Source organism: Apodemus sylvaticus, chromosome 5 (genome assembly GCF_947179515.1).
Source record: "Apodemus sylvaticus chromosome 5, mApoSyl1.1, whole genome shotgun sequence".
NCBI classification, from domain to species: Eukaryota; Metazoa; Chordata; class Mammalia; order Rodentia; family Muridae; genus Apodemus; species Apodemus sylvaticus.
The window spans coordinates 56,200,541-56,222,972 of NC_067476.1; the positions used below are offsets into that span (position 1 = coordinate 56,200,541).

Sequence of the window (22,432 nt, forward strand, 5' to 3'; positions counted from 1 at the left end):
TATAAGAGCTAGCCACTAAGCTTTTCGAATTAGGAGTCATATATTTTTTGTTTTATTTTTCTAATGGTTTCAGTAAGGTGTAGGTGTCATAGAATGAGTTGCTGTCATTTAAAGTGTACACTTTGACACTGATCATTCCTGAAGCACCCGCACCATCAGGGTGACAAGACAAACCTCTGCTTAGTTGCTAATGTATCTTAGGGATTCATGAATTCTTTTTCTTTTAATTTAATGAAATTGAGAAAATAATGTCAGTATAGATTGATTGAAGATGGAGCTAAGGAAGACATGTAATACACTGATAATTTTCATTTTAATCTTATTTATGATTGGTTACTAGCCTCTTAAAAATATATATATTAAATATTTAGTGAAAAAGTAACAATTGATGTTCTTTCAAATCTTTCTTCTTAGAAGCAAAATTAGAAAAATATAATTTGCATTGATGACATGTGACTCTTAACAACAACTTATATTTAAGGTAGTAGGTTTACACACTTTGGATTGCAACTTTCACACCGTACTTACACTTTGATACATGGGTACAAACATTGCTGACATACTCTGCATCTCTGCATGACTTACTTGAGAAATAAAAGCAGTTGCTGCACTGGATGACCGTCAGATGGTCAACACAGATTGATGGGCTTGAGTGCAGGCAACAGTGAGCGTGCAGATGGTGGTGTCTGTACCATTTGACAGGAGATGACCGAGACTCTGAAATGATTCCAGTGGAGTGGCTTTGGTGTTGTTGCAGTAAAGGGCATCCATTCAACTTCAGGTGCTGTACAGATGGTGAAGCCAAGCTAATATAGAAAAATGAGAAACAAGTGACTATTTAATGCACAAGAATGCTTGGTCCACATCACAAGTAAATGATAGCCTTGCATTTGGGAGACTTAGCCAGATGGCTGTACATTAAAACACACGACTCCTTGAGAGAATTAAGTACAGGCAATTTGCTCAGATTTTCTGGAGCCCTGCTGCATATTATATTAGGGTAGGGGAGAATTAGAGATGAAGTGCTTTATTTATTGAAAGTGTTAGGTGAATTTGGCAGTTATTTAAGCATAATCTGATCTCTGTAAGTATTAAACATGTCTCTTCAAGGGGTTAGGGCACAAGGAAGAGTCAGTTGGCTTTAAAAAAAATAATGTGAAGAGTAGTGGTTTTTTTTTTTGTTTTTTTGTTTGTTTGTTTGTTTTTGTCCCACACCTTTTCAATTTTATGAAAGTTTTCCATTAGGCCAAAAAAAAAAAAAAAAAGCTAAAAAACGAATAAAAGAAATTGAATAGAATATGTTGAATGCTGTGTGTCATAGGACCATTTTTGCCAGTAAAATATAAAATTTTTGCTTTGCAGCTTAAAGAAAGTGGTTATTGTACAGGTCATGAACCGGACTCCCTGGAATTCAGCACTGTGGGAGGATGGATATCTACTCGAGCATCAGGCATGAAGAAAAATATCTATGGCAATATTGAGGACCTGGTAAATTTATTTCTAGTTACTGTCTAATAATTAGTATTTAGAAACTAGGATAAAGTTTAAAACCTGTCTTCAAAATAGACTCCTTTCGATTATAGAAATACTGATTGTGTATAATAGAAGCAATTAAAAATGTAACTGTGGTCATATTGAAGGATACCCTTTTAAAAGTGACTCATATTTTGTAGACATAGTATCTAACTTAAAATATGCAAATAATTATTTTACAAATTTATCAAGAGCTTAGTCTTTTTTTTTGAGTGGTATCATTGTTATTCTTGCTGTAGGAGATTTTACATTTGCTTTCTCTGAAGAAATTCTTTTTTCTCTGTACAGTTGAAGAAACTCACTGTTGAGTAGTTATATAAGCTGTCATGTTTAACATGTGCCAGTCTTCTGGGAGCACGACAGTATTGTGACTCTGGGCCCTTTATTAGATATTGGGTGGCATTTATTGAATTTGTGCCTTTTCTGGGGATTAGTTACACAACTTCGGCAAATTGGTTTACCTTTCCCAGCTACAGTTTGCTTTTCTGTAAAATACAATAATTATATTAGAACTATTACATGAGTAAAGGACATTAAAAGAAATTTTCACCAATCACTATTATATGAGTAAAGGACATTAAAAGAAAATTTCACCAATCTGGTGTATAGTAGGTTCTTCATGAAATTTTTTTTTTAATCTTTAGTATTTCGATAATATTTATTTAACTTGATATTTTCCTACATGGTCTTGCTACTTAGCCTAGGCTGGCCTCGAACTTGCAATTTTCCTATTTCCATTCCATTTGCTAGGGTTACAGGTAGGCAACACTATGCTGGTAGCTGATAGTACTTTAGAAGAACCTATGAGGCTGTTTAATTGAAGTAATATTCCTAACATTGTTCTTGTTTTGCTTTTCAAGCCTAAGGTGTCAGGGTTTTTATTAATACTTCTGTTGATAGGAATATCAGATACATTTCATGAGAGACGATAGCTTTTACCAGTATCCAGTATTTTACATGAACTCTTTCAAAACGCTTGGTATTCTGTTTAAGAAATGAAAAACTACAGTTTTCTTTTTTGTATTAAAACTAAACCCAGTTATAAAGAAAACTAATTTTGGGTTGTAGATTAAGAGCTTAATAAGTCAAACAAGTACTTGATAGACCACTGCAGTGTATAATTTAGTTTACTTTTTTCCCTTAAGTTTTTTTTAAGGGACAAAGATTCTGCATACATCTAACACACTTACTGCATGAATTATGATGTAGCATATTTTGTTTTTAAATTTCTTTGTAACATGTAGCCTTTAAAGCTCATAATTTACATTGCTTTTATATAAGTGCTACTAAGACTGGTATCTTAGCCTTTGTGACTACAGTAGAACTCACAAAAAGTTTTTAAGTTTTAACAATTTTTTAATAGAAATATAGGCTTAAAAATACTAGTTTCTAACTATTGGAAAAATGTTGAAATTGTTATATTTATCCTCAGTGTATAGATCACTAAAAGATGTGAGAATTCTGAAGATCATCACAACTTATGGCTTAGTTCAGTATTTAATAAGTAGTGTTTTATTATGAAGGTATAATTATAAATTAATGTGTGTGCAAGTACAGAAATAGATCTAACAGATGTGTGGAATTTATATTATGCATTGTATTAAACAGGTAGTTCATATGAAAATGGTAACACCTAGAGGTGTAATAGAAAAAAGCTCCCAAGGACCTCGAATGTCAACAGGCCCAGATATTCATCACTTCATCATGGGATCTGAAGGTTGGTATACTTGTAAAGTTGTTAATATGTAGTTAATGATTTCATTTTGTGAAAGTCAGATATCACACAGTATGTGATATTTTTGAAAGAATGGTATGCTTTATATAGTTAAAGAGTAATGAGTTTTTATGACTTACCATTTTTAATTCATACTTCATAAAGGTTTTATGAGAATGACTTATTCAATTTTCTTCTACACTTTAGTCTTTTATATTTTTAAAGGCAGCGTGTTTTTTGTTGTTGTTGTTTGTTCTTATTTTATTGTTTTCAAAATTTTTAGTGAATCTTAAGAAACAGTGGTAAGGGCCTAAATATTTTAACATTGTGCATTACAGTTTACTCCTGTCAAGAGAGAGGCTGACAAAACAGTTTATTTCTCTCTTGTTTTCCTGTAATTATGTGTTTTGTTACTTAATGCTGAATGATTTTAGAAACTGTTTAAATTTCATTTATTCATGTATCTTTTAAACTTCTGTTTGTCATTTAAATTTTTATTTTGTAAGTAATATCCATTGCTTGCTTGCTAATGTGGAATAGACTAGAATGCCATTCCTCAGATCCTCCAAATGTGTAATTCCTTCTGTTTTGCAAGCTGTTGAGTAAACACAGTGGGGAATGATATGAGTAAACTTGGGCCTGTTTTTCAGATTGTGGAATAGAAAAGGGGCATCCCTTAAATGTAGAGAAATTTGATAAATTTAAGCAAAGTGTTTCTAACTTAGCTAAAGAACTCATTGCTTACTTCAAAAGATGGTCTGAGTTGAACAGATAGAGCTTGAAAACATTTAGCTATATTCAAAAATGAAAGAACAATTAAAATAACCGCTGTTCCTATTCTGCTTGGGGTAGGGGGTAGGGGTTGGAGGGCAGTGAGGAGACTTCTGCTGTGAGCAAGATGCAAAACCTACTAACTTCTTATCAGCAGCTCATTTAAGTGGGGAGTGGGGAACAAAGGCTACTTAAATCCTTTGGGGAGTGGGGAGGGGCTTTGGGGTAAATGTATATCTTTGGGTGGGGCCAAGGTACTGGGAATGCCTTGGAATGACTTATTTGAAGAATTCCAGGTGCCTGGTGGATGCCTTATTTAGGGTTTTAACTCCTGTGAACAGACACCTTGACTAAGCCAGCTTTATAAGGACAACATTTAATTGGGGCTGACTTATAGGTTCAGTCCATTATCATCAAGGTAGGAACATTTAATTGGGGCTGGATTATAGGTTCAGAGGTTCAGTCCATTATCATCGAGGTAGTAACATGGCAGTATCCATGGCAGGCATGGCGCAGGAAGAGCTGAGAGTTCTACTTCTTCATCTGAAAGCTGCTAGCAGAATACTGACCTTCAGGCAGCTAGGACAAGGGTATTAAAGCCTATACCCATGAGGCTACACTTCCCAACAGTGCCCCTCCCTGGGCCAAGCATACACTAGCCTTCACGATGGAATGTGACCTTATAAGGAGAAAGGAAGTTTAATGTGTAACCTGGCCACCCATCTACACGTTTACCACCAGGTTGGCTGTTGTAGGGCTTGTAAGGCTATGTGAGCAAGGACATGCAGGCCCAGAACTGGGAGGAAACGGTCCAACTTCTGCCAGTCTCAAGATGAGATTTTAGACATGTCTTGACCTCATTCTTGTTCCAGGCTGTCCCCCAATCCCCCTTTGCAGGGCTCATTAGCTCCACAAATAACTAAGTTGGTATTTGGTTTAGGACCTGGGACTAGGGACTGAGGTGCATATTTTACATATCAAAGCAGGCCTGACCTCCATGTTCTCCCAGCATCCCTTAGTTCCTACCTGGTATACCCTGCCCCCAACGTTGAAAATTTCAGCCCAGAGGCTCTTCTCCATATAATCCAGATATTTTGGTCTCTTTCTTACTCTCTCCCCCCTCTCTCTTCTTTGCACACGCACCCTTTTTCTCTTTCTCTCCATTCCCTTTCTTCCCATGGAGACTTCCCTGGCTCCTTCCTTAGGGCCAGTGCCTTTAGTATATTCTTACCCAGTTTGAATTGGTTCATTTCATTGGTGGAGAAATAACCTATCAAGCAGTTATGGTCTTTGATAGCAACAACAAAGAAAGAACAAATAACAATGTCTGTTAATGACATGGTAGAGATCATATCATGTATTTGATGTTAGATTAGTTATTTGTGATAGTGGTGGTAGCTGTGGGGGTGGGGGTTTGGTTTATGTGTGCAGGTAGGTAGGTGTATCTGGGTGTGTAGGTAATCGGTTGTGGGTGGTTGGGTGTGTGAGTGCCTTTGCTTTGTGTGTGAATGAGGGTGAATGCATGCATATGTGCACACAATCCTCTTGCTTCATCAGTACTGCTCTTCCTGGTTCATACCATTTATTTTCTCTTCTCTTTTTTCTCTCTCCTCTCTCCTCTCCTCTCTCCTCTCTCCTCTCTCCTCTCTCCTCTCTCCTCTCTCCTCTCTCCTCTCTCCTCTCTCCTCTCTCCTCTCTCCTCTCTCCTCTCTCCTCTCTCCTCTCTCCTCTCTCCTCTCTCCTCTCTCCTCTCCTCTCCTCTCCTCTCTCCTCTCTCCCCTCTCCTCTCCTCTCCCCTCTCCCCTCCTCTCCCCTCTCCCCTCCTCTCCCCTCTCCCCTCCTCTCCCCTCCTCTCCCCTCTCCCCTCTCCCCTCCTCTCCCCTCCTCTCCCCTCTCCCCTCTCCCCTCTCCCCTCTCCCCTCTCCCCCCCTCTCCCCTCTCCCCTCTCTCCTCTCTCCCGTCTCCCCTCTCTCCCCGTCTCCCCTCTCCCCTCTCCCTTCTCCTCCTCTCTCCCCTCTCCCTTCTCCTCCTCTCTCCCCTCTCCCCTCTCTCCTCCTCTCCCCTCTCCCCTCTCCCCTCTCCCCTCTCCCCTCTCCCCTCTCCTCCTCTCTCCCCTCTCTCCCCTCCCCCTCTCTCCCCTCTCCCCTCTCCCCTCTCTCCCCTCTCCCCTCTCCTCTCTCCCCTCTCCCCTCTTCCCTGTCCCCTCTCTCCCCTCTCCCCTCTCTCCCCTCTCCCCTCTCCCCTCTCTCCCCTCTCCCCCTCCCCTCTCCTCCTCTCTCTTCTCCTCCTCTCCTCCTCTCCCCTCTTCCCTCTCCTCCTCTCCCCTCTCCCCCCTCTCTCCTCTCCCCTCTCCCCTCTCCTCCTCTCTCCTCTCCCCTCTCTCCTCCTCTTTTTTTTTTTTTTTTTTTTTTGAGACAGAGTCTCTATTATGTAGTTCTGATTGTCCTAGAACTTCTGTGAAGACCAGTCTGGCCTCAAACTCAGATCTACCTGCCTCCATCTCCTGAGTGCCAGGGCTGAAGGCATATACTACCATGCTTGGCTTGCTTCTTTGCCTTTTTCAAATTTCCTTATAGGTATGTGGTCCTCTAGGACCTGTATAGGATTATAGTTTTATATAATATTTTGGCATTATTACTGTATGAAGGTCTTCTAGGCATCATTTTGTATGTATTTTCTTAGTCCCTAATCGCTCTACTTTCTTCTGTTAATCCTCTGTGCCTGTTTTTTGTTTGTTTGTTTTCTTGTTTTGTTTATTTGTTTGTTTTTGGAGGGTCCAACTCTTCAGCCTAGACTGGCTTGGCACTTACTATGTGGCTCTGACTGGTCTTAAATTTATAATCCTCCTGACTCAGTTTCCCAACTGCTTGGATTACAGGTGTTAGCCATTATACCCGCTGGCTGCCCTCAGCTCTGGTATGGATTGCTTAAGCTTCCCTTCACTCCTCCTCACACTTAAATTCTTTAGTGTTGAGAACCACAGGAAGTCGAAGGGAAGCTTTTCTTTTTGTCTTGCTTGGAGGTAATTTAAAGTTTATGTAAGAGCCTTTGTTTTATTTATTTAATCTTTTTTTTTCTAATATTGAAGTCTTGTATGGGGAGTTTAGGGAGAGGACAGATGATTCAGAATCAGGTGACACTATTTTTTTGTTCCCCTTTATTTTTAATTTTATGGTTATGTGTCTTTGCATATATTTCTGTGCACCATGTATATGCAATGCCTGTGAAGGTATTGGGTACCCTGGGACTGTGAGTGGGAATCAGACCTTGGTCCTCTGGACGATCAGCCAGTGCACCATCCCTCCCATCCCTCCTTTGACACTGTTTCTCTTAATAGTAAAGTTACCTGAGAGTATATTTTCAATTTATGTGAGGCTTTATTTGTTCAGGAAAATACTTGCTTTTTGTATTAAATAGCTTGGGTTTTCTCTTATGGAGTGATTGCACAGGTGGGCATATTTTTCCCGTTAGGTTGTTTTTGTAGTTCATAGGGTTCACAGCTAGATTAGGCTGTTGATCCTTTTTCTCACAGCACTTGAATAGTTCCAGCTTGCTTGCTCTATAGCTTGCAGCTGAGGTGCGTGTTATCTTTAGCAATAGTCTTATTTTCTAGATCTAGTGGGCAACCAAACGAGCTGTAAAGAACTTATATTATTTTGGAGTCCTTTGAGACCTCTGTGACCAACAGTTCCAAATAAATTATATAATGTTACTTTCTATATTGAAGTCAGCTAGTATTATAATACTGATGACTTTCATAAGATACTTTTCATACCCATATTTTTTGTGATGAAGTTAGACCTATGTTACACCATATTTAGTATGTTTTGTCTGATGGTATTAGAATAATGTAATAGTCACTTCCTAAAATAAGTTATTTTTGAGAAATTTGTGACAAATTGATATTTGTCCCTTAAGTGTTTGATAGTTTTCTAGATTGAAACCACCTGTCTCCTAGATTTTCCTTTTGAATCTGTTTTTCTAAGTACCCCCTTTTAAAAAATCAGATAAGAGTCAAGAGAGTTATCAGTTTACATTATATACATTTATGAAATTGTCAAAGAACAAATTTAATAAAGAAAATATAAGAGTCCTGTAGGAAGAAAGGCTGTAGTGCCACCTTCTAGTCATAGTAACTATAGTCATGAACTCACAGCAGCACTGGTTTTGTAAAGACCACTTATCAACGACCCAGTATTGATTGGTAGAAGTAGGAGCACTCACAAGGCTCTAGCCCTTGCTGCTGAAATAATGGATATTGATTGATTCTGGGAAAGAGGGAATCATTATTTTCAATATATACCACAGGTACATATTTTAAAATTAAGATGTATGAGTCCTCTTTTCTGTTTTTTTGACTATTCTGAATCCCTTGCAGTTTCATATAAAAGAAAGAAGTTAGACCCAAGCTCACATCGTATTTATTTTGTTTGTTTAACTTGGAGTCTCTAAAAGCCAGAGTCCAAGAAGGGCACATTCATGGGGAGTATATCTTAAGTGAGGCTAGTAGAACGTAGTTATTTCCCTTGGAAATCTCATGAATCTAGCCTTTACTGTCTTTTTTGTTTTGTTTTGTTTTGTTTTGTTTTTAAATCAGCATCTGGTCGTCTAGACTCTTACTAGAATCATCTGTTAAGTCCTGTTTATGGCATTCTAAGACCACTCTACCACCTCACACTCTTCCATATTCTTCTTACAAACCATGTCCGAAAGCCCAAGAACCACATGGTCAGGTTTATTATAGCAAAAACCCCATTTCTGATACCAGTTTGCTGTTTTAGTTACTTTTTTAGCACCTTGGCTAAATACTAGGCACTACACTATCATTTGTATTGGTCACAGGGGTTGGGGTGGTGGTGGCAGGTAATGGTAGTGGCTTGAAGTCCTGGTGCTAGGAACATGGGACTTCTTGATCATAATGCCATAGGCCAAGAAGAAGAGGGCTTGGGTAGAAGTAGGGTCATTCTATAACTCTCACTGGCAGTCCTCCAATGACAGTGAGGCTTCCAGTGAAGACTTACCTCCTAAAGGTTCCACAGACTCTTAAAATAGCACCTCACCTAAAACAGCACCTAAAACAGACTCAACAGGTAGAGACCAGGAGTTTAAACACATAGCCTTTGAGTGGTATTTTATATAAACCCTGATAGGAACATATTTTATATTATTGAAGTCTTTGGAAATCTGTTCAAGTTTGTTGTATCGCCTAGTTTGTGGTCTGTCCTGAAGAATACTGTGTATGTACCTGAAATGAATTTACATTCTGCTATTGCTGAATGGTATGTTTTAGTCTATGAATGAGGTCAAATTTACTTAAATTATCATTCAGTCTTCCCTTTGATTAGTTCTTAAGTCATATTGAAACTGGGGTATTGAGATCTCCGGGTATTCATTATCCATTTTATTTGTATCAGTTTCCATCATATTTTCACTTCCAGTTATCAGCACCATCTTTTAATAATTGTCTTCTCAATGATTTATCATTTCAAAGTGTTCCTCTCTATGTAATAACATTCTGTTTAAAATCTGTTTTGTCTGGTATTAGTACTATGTTTACATGGTGCACCTTTACCATATTTGCATCTAGGTGTATTTGAAAGTGTGTCTCTTGCAACAACAATACATTTCAATTATTTAGAACAGTGGCTCTCAACCTTCATAATGCTGTGACCCTTTAATACAGTTCCTCATATTGTGGTGACCTCCCCCAACCATACAGTTGTTTTCATTGCTACTTCATAACTGTAATTTTGCTACTGTTACCAACCATAAATGAAAATATCTGTTTTCTCTAATCATTTTAGGTGATACCTGTGAAAGAGTTGTTAGCCCCCAAAAAGGTTGCTACCCTCAGGTTGAGAACTGCTGATTGAGAAAGTCTCGTCTTTCAGTTGTGCAGAACAGTCACACTGAATGTCATTGCCACACCTGGATTTACTCAGTCCATCCATTTTTGCTTGCCTTTTTTACAATTATAAAAGATAATATAGATATTTACTTCTTTTACTCTGCCTTTGTGATCACAACTGCACGCTACCAAACTATTAGTCTGTCTTTCTTTATGACTTTACTCTTTTTTATTTTTTTTAGTGGTATGGCTTTAAATTTACACCTTATTTAAGCAGTCATAAAACACAGAGGTAGCACTCCTAGCTGTTTCCTTTAAACTTTCCATTATGTTATGTTGTTATACATATCGCCTGTACAACCTACCCAACAGTGTAGCTGTGACTTTGTGTGATTGTGTGACTCAGAAGGAACCTGCTGGAAGGAAGTAGAGCAAGTGTGCAGCTAGAGCACACATTTGTTCCTCGCCACCCTGGCTCCTGGTGTGTCCGTCCTGAGTCAGGTCATCGCCTGCACAGACCATTGCTTCTGCTCAGCTTGGTGCTGCTGAGGGTTCAAGCGTAGTGTATATCATAATGGTGTTGTTTTATAGTATCATTATTTAATGGTGTACAGTAGTGGTTCTCAACCTGTGGGTTGTGACCCTTTGGGGGGTTAACAACCTTTCACAGGGATTGCATATCAGACATCCTGAATATCATATATTTATATTACAATTCATAAAAGTAGCAAAGTTACAGTTAGGAAGTAGCAGCGTAATCTTATGGTTGGGGGGGGGTCATCACAACATGAGGATCTGTACTAAAGGAAGGTTGAGAACCACTGATTATAAGAAGTAAATGCCTATATTATCTTTTATAATTGTAAAAATGTAACTTTGCCTTTGTGATCACAACTGCACTCCACCAAACTATTAGTCTATATTTCCTGCCTATATTGATTTTGAAATTCTGGCCTTTAATAAAAGGAATCTCATAGTGCGTGAGCCTTATGGGTCCCCCCTTATATTATATAACTGATGCTTCCTGTTGTGATTTCTATCTGCTTTGTTTTCTTGGTTCATTTATTGAGTTTCTTGTGTTTGAGGTCATTATCTTCCAACTTAAAGAACTTTTAGAATTTATTCAGAACCTGGTTTGAACAAAGTCTTGGCTTTTGTTTGTCTTCATACTTTGAATGTGGAAGACAGGCTTCTTTGCTCTCTGGATACGCTATTTTCTGGCTTCAAGTCAAATGTACATTTTATAAAATTTTCCTTGTTGATAATTTTTTATGTTGTTTTTTAAGACTTTTTCTTGTATTTGACTTTGAGCATTTATATCATCATCTGTCTATGGATATTTTTGTGTTCACTCTGCTTGATATTTCTTGAACTCATTTGATATATTGGATACTGTTAGAGGAAAATTTCAGCTATTTTTAAAAATAATTTTTCTGCTGCATGCTTTGTCTCTGCTCTTACAGTAATTTCATTATTTATCTAGAAATGTAATTAAAGGGTTTTCATGTTTCTCTGATACTTTGTTAGTTTTTTCTCTGTTTTTCTCTCTATTCTTTTTATAGCACATTGTGTTACAATCTCTGTCAGTCAGTCCTTCAAGTTTGATATTCTGTTTTTTGCCAGATCACATGTTGTTGGGCAGCTTTTTTTAAACTTCTTATTGATTCTTTGTGAATTTCACATCATGCAGTCCCACTCATCTCTCTGTCTCCTTTGTATCTGCCATCTGCCCTTGTAATCTCCCCTACCCAAAGAAAACAAAGAAGATAGAATAAAAAAAAAATAATTTCATGGAAGCTATAGTATGTCACCATGTGTCTCACAATATACCCTTTACTTGCAACACATCTTTATTTGCAAATGTTCATTGCAACCCGTCATTGGTAAGTTTTGAGGCCTCTGGCTTCTGTTATTCTATCAATACTGGATCCTCACCAGGACTCCTTGGGTATCCTATTGTTTTTCATTGTCATAGAGATCCTCCAGCTTTTGATCTTCAGGCCAGGCCAGTTATCTGCTCCAGCAACTCATAGATGGGGTAGATGTTTGGGTGGGACAACTCGAAGCCCTGGATCTGGGCCTTGGTAGTGTCTGAGCTTGAGTATTGGTCAGCCTACCAGCTCTTCTGCACTTGTACTGCCAGGATAAATTCTCCAGCACTGCCCCCAGCTAGCTCACACAATGCTATAGCCAGCAAGGGACAGACAGGGTCATGCTCTCAAGCCCTTGGGACTGGCTCACTCGTGCCTTTGCAACCAGGGATAGCTCTATTGTGAAGCCCAAGGTAAGATGCAGGGCCCACTCTCCCAGGAGCTGCAACCAGGGAGGGGCAGGGACAGCTGTCCTGCCTGCAGCGAAAGGGAAAGGAGGAGGAAAGGGGGAGGGGAAGGGCATCTCTCCCTTGCTCATGCCATCACTCCCTTGTAGGGCCACCTCACCCACACACTTCTGCCACCAGTTCTGATGTGGTGCAGGTTGTTTAAATGAACTTTTCATTGTAGTTATTACACAGCCCAGCTCCAGTGTTTTCAGTAGTTTATTGATAGTCAGTAATTCTTAGATATAAATAAATGCTGTTTCAAGTGAACCTTGAAACCATTGCAAATTAAAGAAAGTCCAAATGACTACACACTATGACTTTCCTTTTGTATAAAATATCCAGAGTATGCAGAATATCCAGAATAGAGACAGAATGTATTTATGAATAATTGGCTAGGGTGTGGGTCTGGAAATGAATGGAGCATGGTTGTTTAATTGGTACAGTTGTGGGAGATTAAAATGGTCTAAATTCAGTTTATAGTAATGATTATGCATACATGTGAATATACTAAAAGCTACCAACTTTAGCTAGCATTTTCTTTTTTAAAAATACCTTTTATTTCTACTTTGATAGTTTCAAACATATATGCAATATATCTTGAGCTTATCCATCATCAGCCTCACACTTTCCCTGTGCCTCCCTAAAGTGGCCCTCACATCTTCCTCTTCCTTTCCTCCTCCTCCTCTTCTTCCTTCTCCTCCTCCTCCTCTTCTTCTTCCTCTTCTTCCTCCTCCTCCTTTTCTTCCTCCTCTTCCTCCTCCTCTTCCTTCTCCTCCTTTTCTTCCTCCTCTTCCTCTTCCTCTTCTTCCTTCACCTCCTCCCCCTCTCTTCTTCTTCTTCCTCCTCTTTCTCTTCTTCCTCCTCCTCTTCCTCCTCCTCCTCTTTCTCTTTGTTTTAGTAACTCATTGAGTACTGCCTATACAAACATGAGCAACCTACCAGTGGCCACATCCCTGAAGAAAAATAATTCTCCCTCCTATAGCAGCCATCATCTGCCAATAGCTCCTCAGCAATAGTCTTAAAGAGCACCTGCACAGTCTATGCTGGAATTACTGACCAGCTTGATCCCGTGGAAGTAGCCACTGCTGCTTTGAGTTCACGAGTGCAACAGCCACACCATGTCCAGATGACAGTATTTTATAGCACTCCAGCCTCTGGCTCCTAACATTCTCACTGTTTCTCTCCTACAATGTCCCCTGAACTTTGTTGTGGTGTTGTTAGAGATGTCTCATTTAGAGTTGAGCACTCAACAGTTACTTATTCTCACCACTTTAATCAGTTTTGCACAGACAGAAGGCCATTCAAAAAGCAGCTTTTCTTGATAGTCAACTAATTTGTGGGTAAAAACAACTATTTACATGGTAGTTTGACAAAGTGTCACTTTAGCAAAACAATAGCAGTTCTTGCCCACCCTTGTACATACACACAGGGCCGATGACCTTCCTAGCCACTGGCTTTGGCCAGTATTTCAGTACACTCCTGTGAACCAGGCCCCAATCCAATCAGAAGACAGTTGTTTGCCTCTCTAACGGTCATGCCAGGGTTGTGCCCATGCATACATCTTGCTTGGCTGGTTGATATTGTAGCATTCAGGGTCCACTACTATACAAGGTAGCCAACAGGGAGAAAACTTCCAGATCAGTTCAGCATGATTTCTCTATTTGCTGGAACCAAAGTGTATTGTGTCTTCACTAGTAGGGTTTACCATCTAGTTATGGTAGGTAACCAATAGGATGACAATAACCATTGTTTTGTTTTGAGGGCTTCTATAATTTTAAATGGGTGAATCATTGAAATTATATCTCAAAGATATAGAAACAAAAAAATTTAGTCATTTTAGTTATGTTTTCAATTTTACATTTGTTTTTATATATTAAAATATTAGTTGGGCAAACTTTATAGAGATTTTTGTTACCATGCAAGTTATAAGAGTCTCATATTTTAAATAAGACAGAAACAACATATATATATATAATATATCAATATATCAACAACTAATCAATCTGCTTTATATTCCACTGACTCAGACTAGTCTTTAACATTGTGTTTACATATTGGTAAGTCACTCTAGGGATTCCAAACATGATCTGGACTTTGATTTCCAATGTTGTAACTAAGTTGTTCAGTTTCATTCACATTTCTCTTTACACTTTTTAAAAATGATCATTGAAATATTTGCTAATGGTACACTATTTGTACATCTGAAACCAGAGGTTTGAAAGCATTTGATTTTATGAATATATTCCTTTTAAGTCATATTTCTTTAAATATTTTGGTATATATGATTATATTTACTTAATATTTTTCTTTCCGCTTAATCTCTTTATGGCCCAAGCAGTAAAGAACGTGGTTTTTTCATTCTTCATATTTTGTCTCTGAATGCTTCGTTAAGAGCTTCTCAGTAATGTATTTGTCTTTTTATGTACTAAATCTGAGGTTACAAGGCAAGGTCATCATTCCTCAGAATCCTTCAGTCATTTCAAAGTTAGAAAGCATCTTTTTGGCCCAGTAAATCTTTTTATAGTAAATATTGACACATCAGAATATATCTTTGCCAATATGTGTGAGCTATAACAACTTGCTTCTCTATTTTTCTTTTAATGTGTTATAATGCTTAAAAACCACTTAAGAGTAACTTTCTTAGAGAAAGCTTAGAATGTTTTAAAATACTTATACATAAAAAAGAAAAACAGTCTAATTTTTGCAATTATAGAATTTGCTCAATCATTTTAGAAGACTTAATTAGCCATTATTTTCCATATAGAAGAGATCAAATAGATTTAACATGGTTAATAGAATTAGTCAGTAGAATCAGTCAATTAAATATGGTTTTAGAAAATTGCCATGTGATAAATGGATTATTTCCCTTCTTTTTTAGGAACTCTTGGTGTAATAACAGAAGCTACAATAAAAATCAGACCAACCCCTGAATACCAAAAGTATGGCTCAGTGGCTTTCCCTAATTTTGAACAAGGTGTAGCCTGTTTAAGAGAAATTGCAAAGCAGGTAAAAACAAAGTAGACGCTGTATATCAATTATAATTTAAAAATCGTGCTGTAATTGTGATGCTTCAAGTACTCTTTATATTTAGTTGTGTTGCAGTTGTAATTGTTTCACCACATTTTACACAGAGAATGACCCCAAGCACCCTTGTTACATTCAGTAGTTCATTGCTTTTACTCTTCTTTGTCGTCTGAAGAGGCCTGTGTGATTTGGGCCAAGGTGAGATATGGGCTTTGATTCCTGGCTTTAAATGATTCTGCTTTGTGTTGAATGCTATATTTTAAATTATTTTGGAATAACACATTTTGTGATGAAATGATATTTAACTTACCTTAAAACATTTATTGAAATTAGAAGTAGCCACATGTGGTGGTGCACACCTTTCAGCCTAGGGCTCGGAAAGCAGAGGCAGGTGGATCTCTCTCTCTGAGCTCATGACCTGGTCTACACAATGAACCCCAGCCAGGGTTATGCAGATAGACCCTGTCTCAACAAAGACCCCCCCCCATGCCCCCAAAAGAAAGAAAAAGAAAAAGAAAAAGAAGAAACTAGAGGTAATGACTGAGCATCACTAATCCCCAAGTTTAGAAGTATTAAAATACATGCTTTTCATTTATAGAATGTGCTGGTAGGTGCTACTTGCTTTTATAACGTTATTTTTATCTATTGTTTAAGTAATATTTTTTTACTTAATTTTTTCAAGACTTTTTTTAATAATTAATTTTCTTTCATGTGCATTGGTGTCAGATCCATTGGAACTTTAGTTACAGACAGTTGTGAGCTGCCATGTGAGTGGGGATTGAACTTGGGTCCTCTGGAAGAGCAGCCAGTGCTCTTAACTACTAAGATATTTCTCCAGCCCCTGTTTGGAATCTTAAAAAAAGAAAAAGGGAAAACAACAACAAAGAAACCCCTGCCTCCTGCCTTCCTATAAAGTAATATATTATCATTTTTCCAAATAACCTTTTTATTTCATTCTATGTTTTAGTGTGGAAATATCTTACTTTATTCATTCTTTAAACTGCAATAGTTTATAATAGTTTTGACCCTTCTCAGACAGAGGTTAAGGCAATGTACTCCACCCTTTCCTGCTTTCTCTAAACACATAGAGTTCCTTAGTACTCTCTATGAGGTATGTGAAAACAGACTCTTTTTCCTGTTTTTTTGTTGTTGTTATTGTTGGAAAGCCTGGAACTTGCTATGTAGATCAGTCTGGCTTCAGACTCACAAGAGATCCACCTGAGTGCTGGGATTAAAAACTGGGACACCCACTACACTGGAAAGAAACTTTTTAAGATCACCTGTGTAGGTCAGCTTCCTAGTTAGCACTCAAAGTAGACTGGAAGGACACTTAAGAAAACTCTGACCAGTTATCCATACTCATGTTGGACTGTAAGATAAGGAAATGTACAGGTATTTGAAAGTTTTGATTTTTTTTTAAAGAAAGTAATTGGAAATTCACTAATTAAAAAATAAAACAAAATATTAAATACACACTTAATTAATTAATTTATAAAAACCAGCTCTCAGAATATAGCCCAGACTGTATTAAAGACTGTGCCTGTTGTATTAATGATTAGTGCCTGTTGTCTCTAGGTCATGTTTTGAACATGGTATTTCTAGTTAATCAATATTGCCTGTGGTTTTTTAGCAAAAGAAACATGAATTCCAAAGTAGTTTTTATTTAAGTTGGCTATTCATTCATTCATTCATTCATTCATTCATTTGTTTACATTTAAAAGAGTACAAAGTGTTGTTCCCTGCATCAGGCAGAGTGAGCAAAGAGGTTCTTTCCAAAGTGGTGGCTCCTTCAAATTTTATGTTAGCACTTATACTTAGGTATGCAGGGACACACTTTAGAGGTAGGTACATTTGTATGTGTAGTTAGTTTATGGTCATAGTTCAAGAAGGGAAGATGGATAGATTTAGGGACATACTTAGCTTAAAGGATGAAGCACTTATTGGAAAGGTTAAAATGGTGGATGAGAATATTTGGGCATGTTCAGGTTCTGTTAAAAGATGGCAGACAGGAATTCCTCTGGACATGCTTACCCTTTTCCCCTAAAGATTTACCAGCTCAAAACAGGGTACCCTTCCTCATTGCTTCTTCTGTCAGCTCAAGTCAGATTTTAAAAAATGATAATCATAAACATTGAAAAAGTATTTGAGATTGATTTATACATTTTCTTGACAAAAGATCTCAGGAGGGTCATGTTAGTTAATGCTATATTTTGTAGTCTCTCTTCAGGTTAGTGGATTGAATAAGTATTCTCAAAGGGTCTTTAGAATTCAGGTATAAGTATTTTATGCTTTCTGAATAGCCATCCATTTTCCCACATTCACATACTCACTTGAAAATGCATTTGCTTTCATCATTGAGATGTGATATGTAAATCTATTAAAAATCCTGTTCGTAATATTATTACATTATAGAGCCATTCGGTTTAAATAAGACTAATTCATATAGTCTGGTGCAATTTGTATTATAGTTTGATGTGCTCATATTAGAAGGTGACAGAGAAGAGGTGCTTGTACTGTTGAAGAGACTCCTCCTCCTTGCATAAAGCAACAAACCTTGCCCCTTTAAGGATCTTAGATACTAACTGATGACTGTAGTGCCACCATGCGGTTGCAGAGCATATCAGCCAGAAAGTACCTGGCTAGACTGGAGTTTGGAGTAGTTTGTGTACTTAATAATAAATAGCTTTTACAGACAGATTGTATAGACCAGGGAGTTTGTCTTATTTGAAACTGATTTAAAAATCCTGGTAGATAATAGTTTATTCTCAAGCATTGTTTCTCAGTGGGTAAGAATGCATTTCAGTAGTATCATGTTCTTTAGGGACCCACATTTTATGCCTTATAATACAAATGTACAGACATTGTTTGGGGGTGAATACAAACAATTTTTTAATGGTTTAAGAGATAATTGCCCTTACTGGCTTACTAAATAGAAACCTCATGCCAATAGTATGTTCTATATTTTGTTCTCCGTTTCTAACAGCATTTTCAGATAGAAAGGCTTAAATCATAGCTCTGCACTGTTGCTTACTTTGAAATTTGGAATTTCAGTTGGTAGCAGGGGAACTTACGATTGACTAAAATAGATAGGGTATGTTTTATGGTTGTGTCCAGTTCTTGATTGGATAATGTGTTGGCTGCTTGTAATTTCACACTTATACTTTTACAATGCTTTTACTCAAGCTGCTTTTAAAATTGCTAACTGTGTAGTAAATGAGTGTCTTTTGGAAAGGAGCATGTGTGCTTGTTCACAGTAGCAAAGTGGGTGCTATAGGGTTTCATTACTGTTCTTCCTGAGAAAGACAAGATAAGCAGCCTCAACTGGCAGTGGGGTGTCCCTCAGGTCTCAAGTGATCTTGACAATGTGAGGAATTGTCCTCTTTACTGCCTTCTGAAGGGCTAGAGAGGAAGAGCTAGTGGGTGGTTAATGTAACTGTCTCTTAAGTGGCAGGGCAGTGCAGTCTCCACTTTGGCTCAGTAGATGGATAAGTTAGTGATTCTTTAGACTTTCTTAGAAAAGATTTCCTTTGGGGGCTTAAGACATGAGGATGTACCATCAGTGTCAGATACAATATTTTACTATTCTTTTGCTAGTCCAGAACCAACAGTGATCTTTTTTACAGGGTTTGAAACAAGCTCAGTAGCATAGACTCTGGTTCTTTTTGGTTGTTTTCAATAAGAATTTAGCATTCTGGGCTGGAGAGATGGCTTAGTGGTTAAGAGCACTGACTGTTCTTCCAGAGGTTCTGAGTTCAATTCCCAGCAACCACATGGCAGCTCACAACCTTCAGTAAGGGCATCTGATGTCCTCTTCTGATATGTCTGAAGAGAGCCACAGTGTACTCATATAAAATAAATAAATCTTGGGGGCTAGTGAGATGGCTCAGTGATAAAGAGAACTGACTTCTCTTCTGAAGGTCCTGAGTTCAAATCCCAGCAACCACATGATGACTCACAACAATCTGTAATGAGAACTGATGCCCTCTTTTGGTGTGTCTGAAGACAGCTACAGTATACTTACATATAATAATAAATAAATCTTTAAAAAATATAAATCTTAAAAAAGTTATGATTCTATCTTCCATGTTGAAAGATTGCTATCTCTTGCCATTAGAAGAAAGCTGACTAGTATTAATTCATCAGTTCCTTGTAAACTGGCCCTTTGGATATCAGAAGTGGGTATTTAGATGACAGCCTCTCCTTCACAATCACAAAAGGGTGCTCTTTTCTGTTTTTCTTACCTTTGTTTTCAACATTTTAAGTAATTTTAAATGAATATGTATTTCCTTATGTTGATTTAGATCACAGAAGAAATAGTTTGTGAGTTCTATAAATTCTTCAGGAGTTCAAATAAACTGAAAAATTAGTTTTGACATGTACTTTATAAAAGTCTTTTGTATATTCAGCAGAATTATATTTTGGGTGTTCTTCCTACGTATAAAATGCAGTTGTCATTATAAGTTAATATTTTATATGTGTCATATTTTTCCCTCTCTAAAGAGAATAACTTTGGTCAGCGATTTGGTTATTTGGGTGTTTTACAATTGTAATCCACTGAAATGAAGGTCTTCCATTGTATGGCATGTTCTTTGCCGAAGTTACTTAGAAGTAGGTATTGTCCCTTTATTAAACTGAAAATAAAAGTAAAGTTATGATTAGGATATTTGTCTGGTTTTGTGGCTGTTACAAGCAGAGGGAACTATTAACCAAATAATTTTAAGAAGAAATATCTGGTTTATAATATAGATCCCTAGCTATATGCATGTCATTTCCAGGATGACCAGTGAGTATTACCAATAGCCTTAAATATATGATTTCACTTATATTGACTCTGACATAATTAAAGGAATAATTGTCTATATTTAAAGTTTGCATTTCTAGGAACTTTCATTTAACACATATCTTTTCATCTACCGTTGACCTTTTCATTAACTTATCATTGGCTTTGTACAGGCGCATTGTGCTCTTAATGTTATACCTCCTAATGAAATAGGTAGTGTGCAAATTAAATAGAGAAGTTCTCAGGTTTTTTTTTTTTTTTTTTGGTAATTACTGAGGACACAACATATCTTAACTTCACTGAGTTTAATTTTGCATAGCATTGCCAGTGGGTTGAATATTGGAGCATTTGTTTCTGATAAACATGTAGACTTTGTTTTTGTGTTTTGGGTTTTTTTTTTCTTTTTAAATTAATTAACATTCCAAATGTTGTCTCTGCAACCAGTACTACCCTCACAGAGTCCCTTACCCCTTTTCCCCTTTTCTCTTCTGAGAGGTTGGTCCACTCCCTGTATCTCTTGATAGGCTCAGGAATTTGAGCGGGATGTTTGGCATACCCTTTGAAGAAATAAACTATTTCAGTTCAGAGATAACACTCTAGTTGTGGCAGCCCAGATAGAGGGCCATTCAGTGAAGTACCCTTTTTAATTTATCTTTAAGAACTTTAAAGTAGTAGCAGTCTTACAGGGAATTAAAAGGTGTATTTATACTGAACTTTGGTAAAATATAGTTAAGTCAGAGACATCAGAGACATCTCCACTCATGTGTCTGATCTCAAGTGTATGGTTTTCTCCAGCAAAGGGTGTGGTTTAGTGTAAGGAAAACATTTTCCAGGAATCTTTTGAGGTATTTCTTAAATAATTGCCTGTTTTTTTTTTTTTAAATTTATAAAGTAGTAGTAGGTATCTGTTAAGTTAGCACAGAGAGTAATACTAAATTTTAATTTTCTGATTAAGGTTCAGGTAAATTCCTAGTTGTAATACTCTTAAATGGTGGAAATTGCTAGAAATTGGCTTATTAAAATATGTACTCATGCTTTGAGTTCAGTGTTTTTATTTATTTATTCATCAAGACAAAACAATTGATGGTTTTAAGTTAGTGCCCAGGAGTTTTTTATACCTTTTGGTTCTATTTACTGGCTGTATGGCATAGATAGGTGGTGCAAGTCAGTTGTATGAGAAATCCTAGTTAGTGAACTTAATTATTTTATTAACTTTAGTACTCAACTTTTGTTCGCATATTGTTAAAATTTCTTAGATTTCTTAATAACCCTCCATTAGTTTGTTCAAACACCCCTTCCTAGGTTACTTCTGACACCGACCAGCAGGGGTCACTGTAGTGCTGGGCTCCTTGCCTGCTTGCCCTATGTGTGCAGTGGTTTCAGTGTTTACTGGTTGGTTTGGTGTGACTTTGAACTCTTAACTGTTCTTAGAGTTTATAGTCTCTATACTTGAAAGAGGATTGAGTCTGTTTTCAGCTCAACCTCCCCAGTTAGTTTTGAAAGCAGTGGAATAACCTAATTGGCACAAGATTTGATGTTTGAGTATAGGAGTTTCTTTGATCAGTTGCTGTGCTAACTTTTTTTCCCCCTGAGACAGCATTTCTCTGTGTAGCCCAGGCTTACTATGTAGATCAAGCTGGCCTCTGCCTCCTGAGCTCTGCATGCCTCTGCCTCCTGAGTGCTGCGATGAAGGCGTGTGCTTCCACCACCAGGCGGTGGTAAGTATCAATTATTTCAAATTCTGTTTATACGTATATTTAGAATGATGTGTAATAATTTACAAATTATCAGTTGCCAAAGGCCAGCAGACTAACCTATACACTTTTTTTTTTTAATTTGAATTCTTTGTTCATGTGAATTTATTCAAGACAGCAACTGAAAATATGTTTCTTGACTTTGGAAAAAATATGAGACCTTGAGTTGAATTTGACAATTTCTAAAATTCAGTGTTAAAAACTTGGTAGTAAGGCCAGCCTAGTCGACAGAGTGAGTTCCAGGACAGCCAGGGCTACACAGAGAAACCCTGTCTCAAAAAATAAAACAAACAAACAAACAAAAAACACTTGGTAGTATTTGCTCATATAATTCAGCCACCAAGTTAAAATCACTCAGTTTATGTGAATATTGGTAACTGCATGATTTAGCAAGTGCTCTAAACCTTTCTTATCTCCCCCCCCTTTTTCAAATTTTGAAAAATTTATGCATAGAACATTGCGATAAATATTATAGCAATCATATGCATATTCACTTCATAGGTCTAATGTTTTCTTTTTGTTCCTTATGTACAAAATTATGGACTATTGGTAATTAAGTTGCAGACTTAATTCACACTTGACTTAATGCACACTTGACTCCTAAGTATTTCATCAGTCATCGCCTAAAAAAATATAGGGAATAGCATTGTTTGTAATCACAATTACACGAAATAATAATCATGATTAT

General features: G+C 37.3%; 1 protein-coding gene across 1 annotated transcript in view; it reads left to right on the top strand.

Moving 5' to 3' along the window:
- Nucleotides 1–22,432, top strand: part of Agps (alkylglycerone phosphate synthase) — a 101,029-nt gene that overhangs the window by 34,915 nt on the left and 43,682 nt on the right. Inside the window, exons 9-11 of the mRNA XM_052182754.1 lie at nucleotides 1,363–1,488; nucleotides 3,142–3,250; nucleotides 15,065–15,192. Coding sequence (XP_052038714.1) covers nucleotides 1,363–1,488; nucleotides 3,142–3,250; nucleotides 15,065–15,192 — 363 coding nt within the window. The remainder of the gene's footprint in view (nucleotides 1–1,362; nucleotides 1,489–3,141; nucleotides 3,251–15,064; nucleotides 15,193–22,432) is intronic.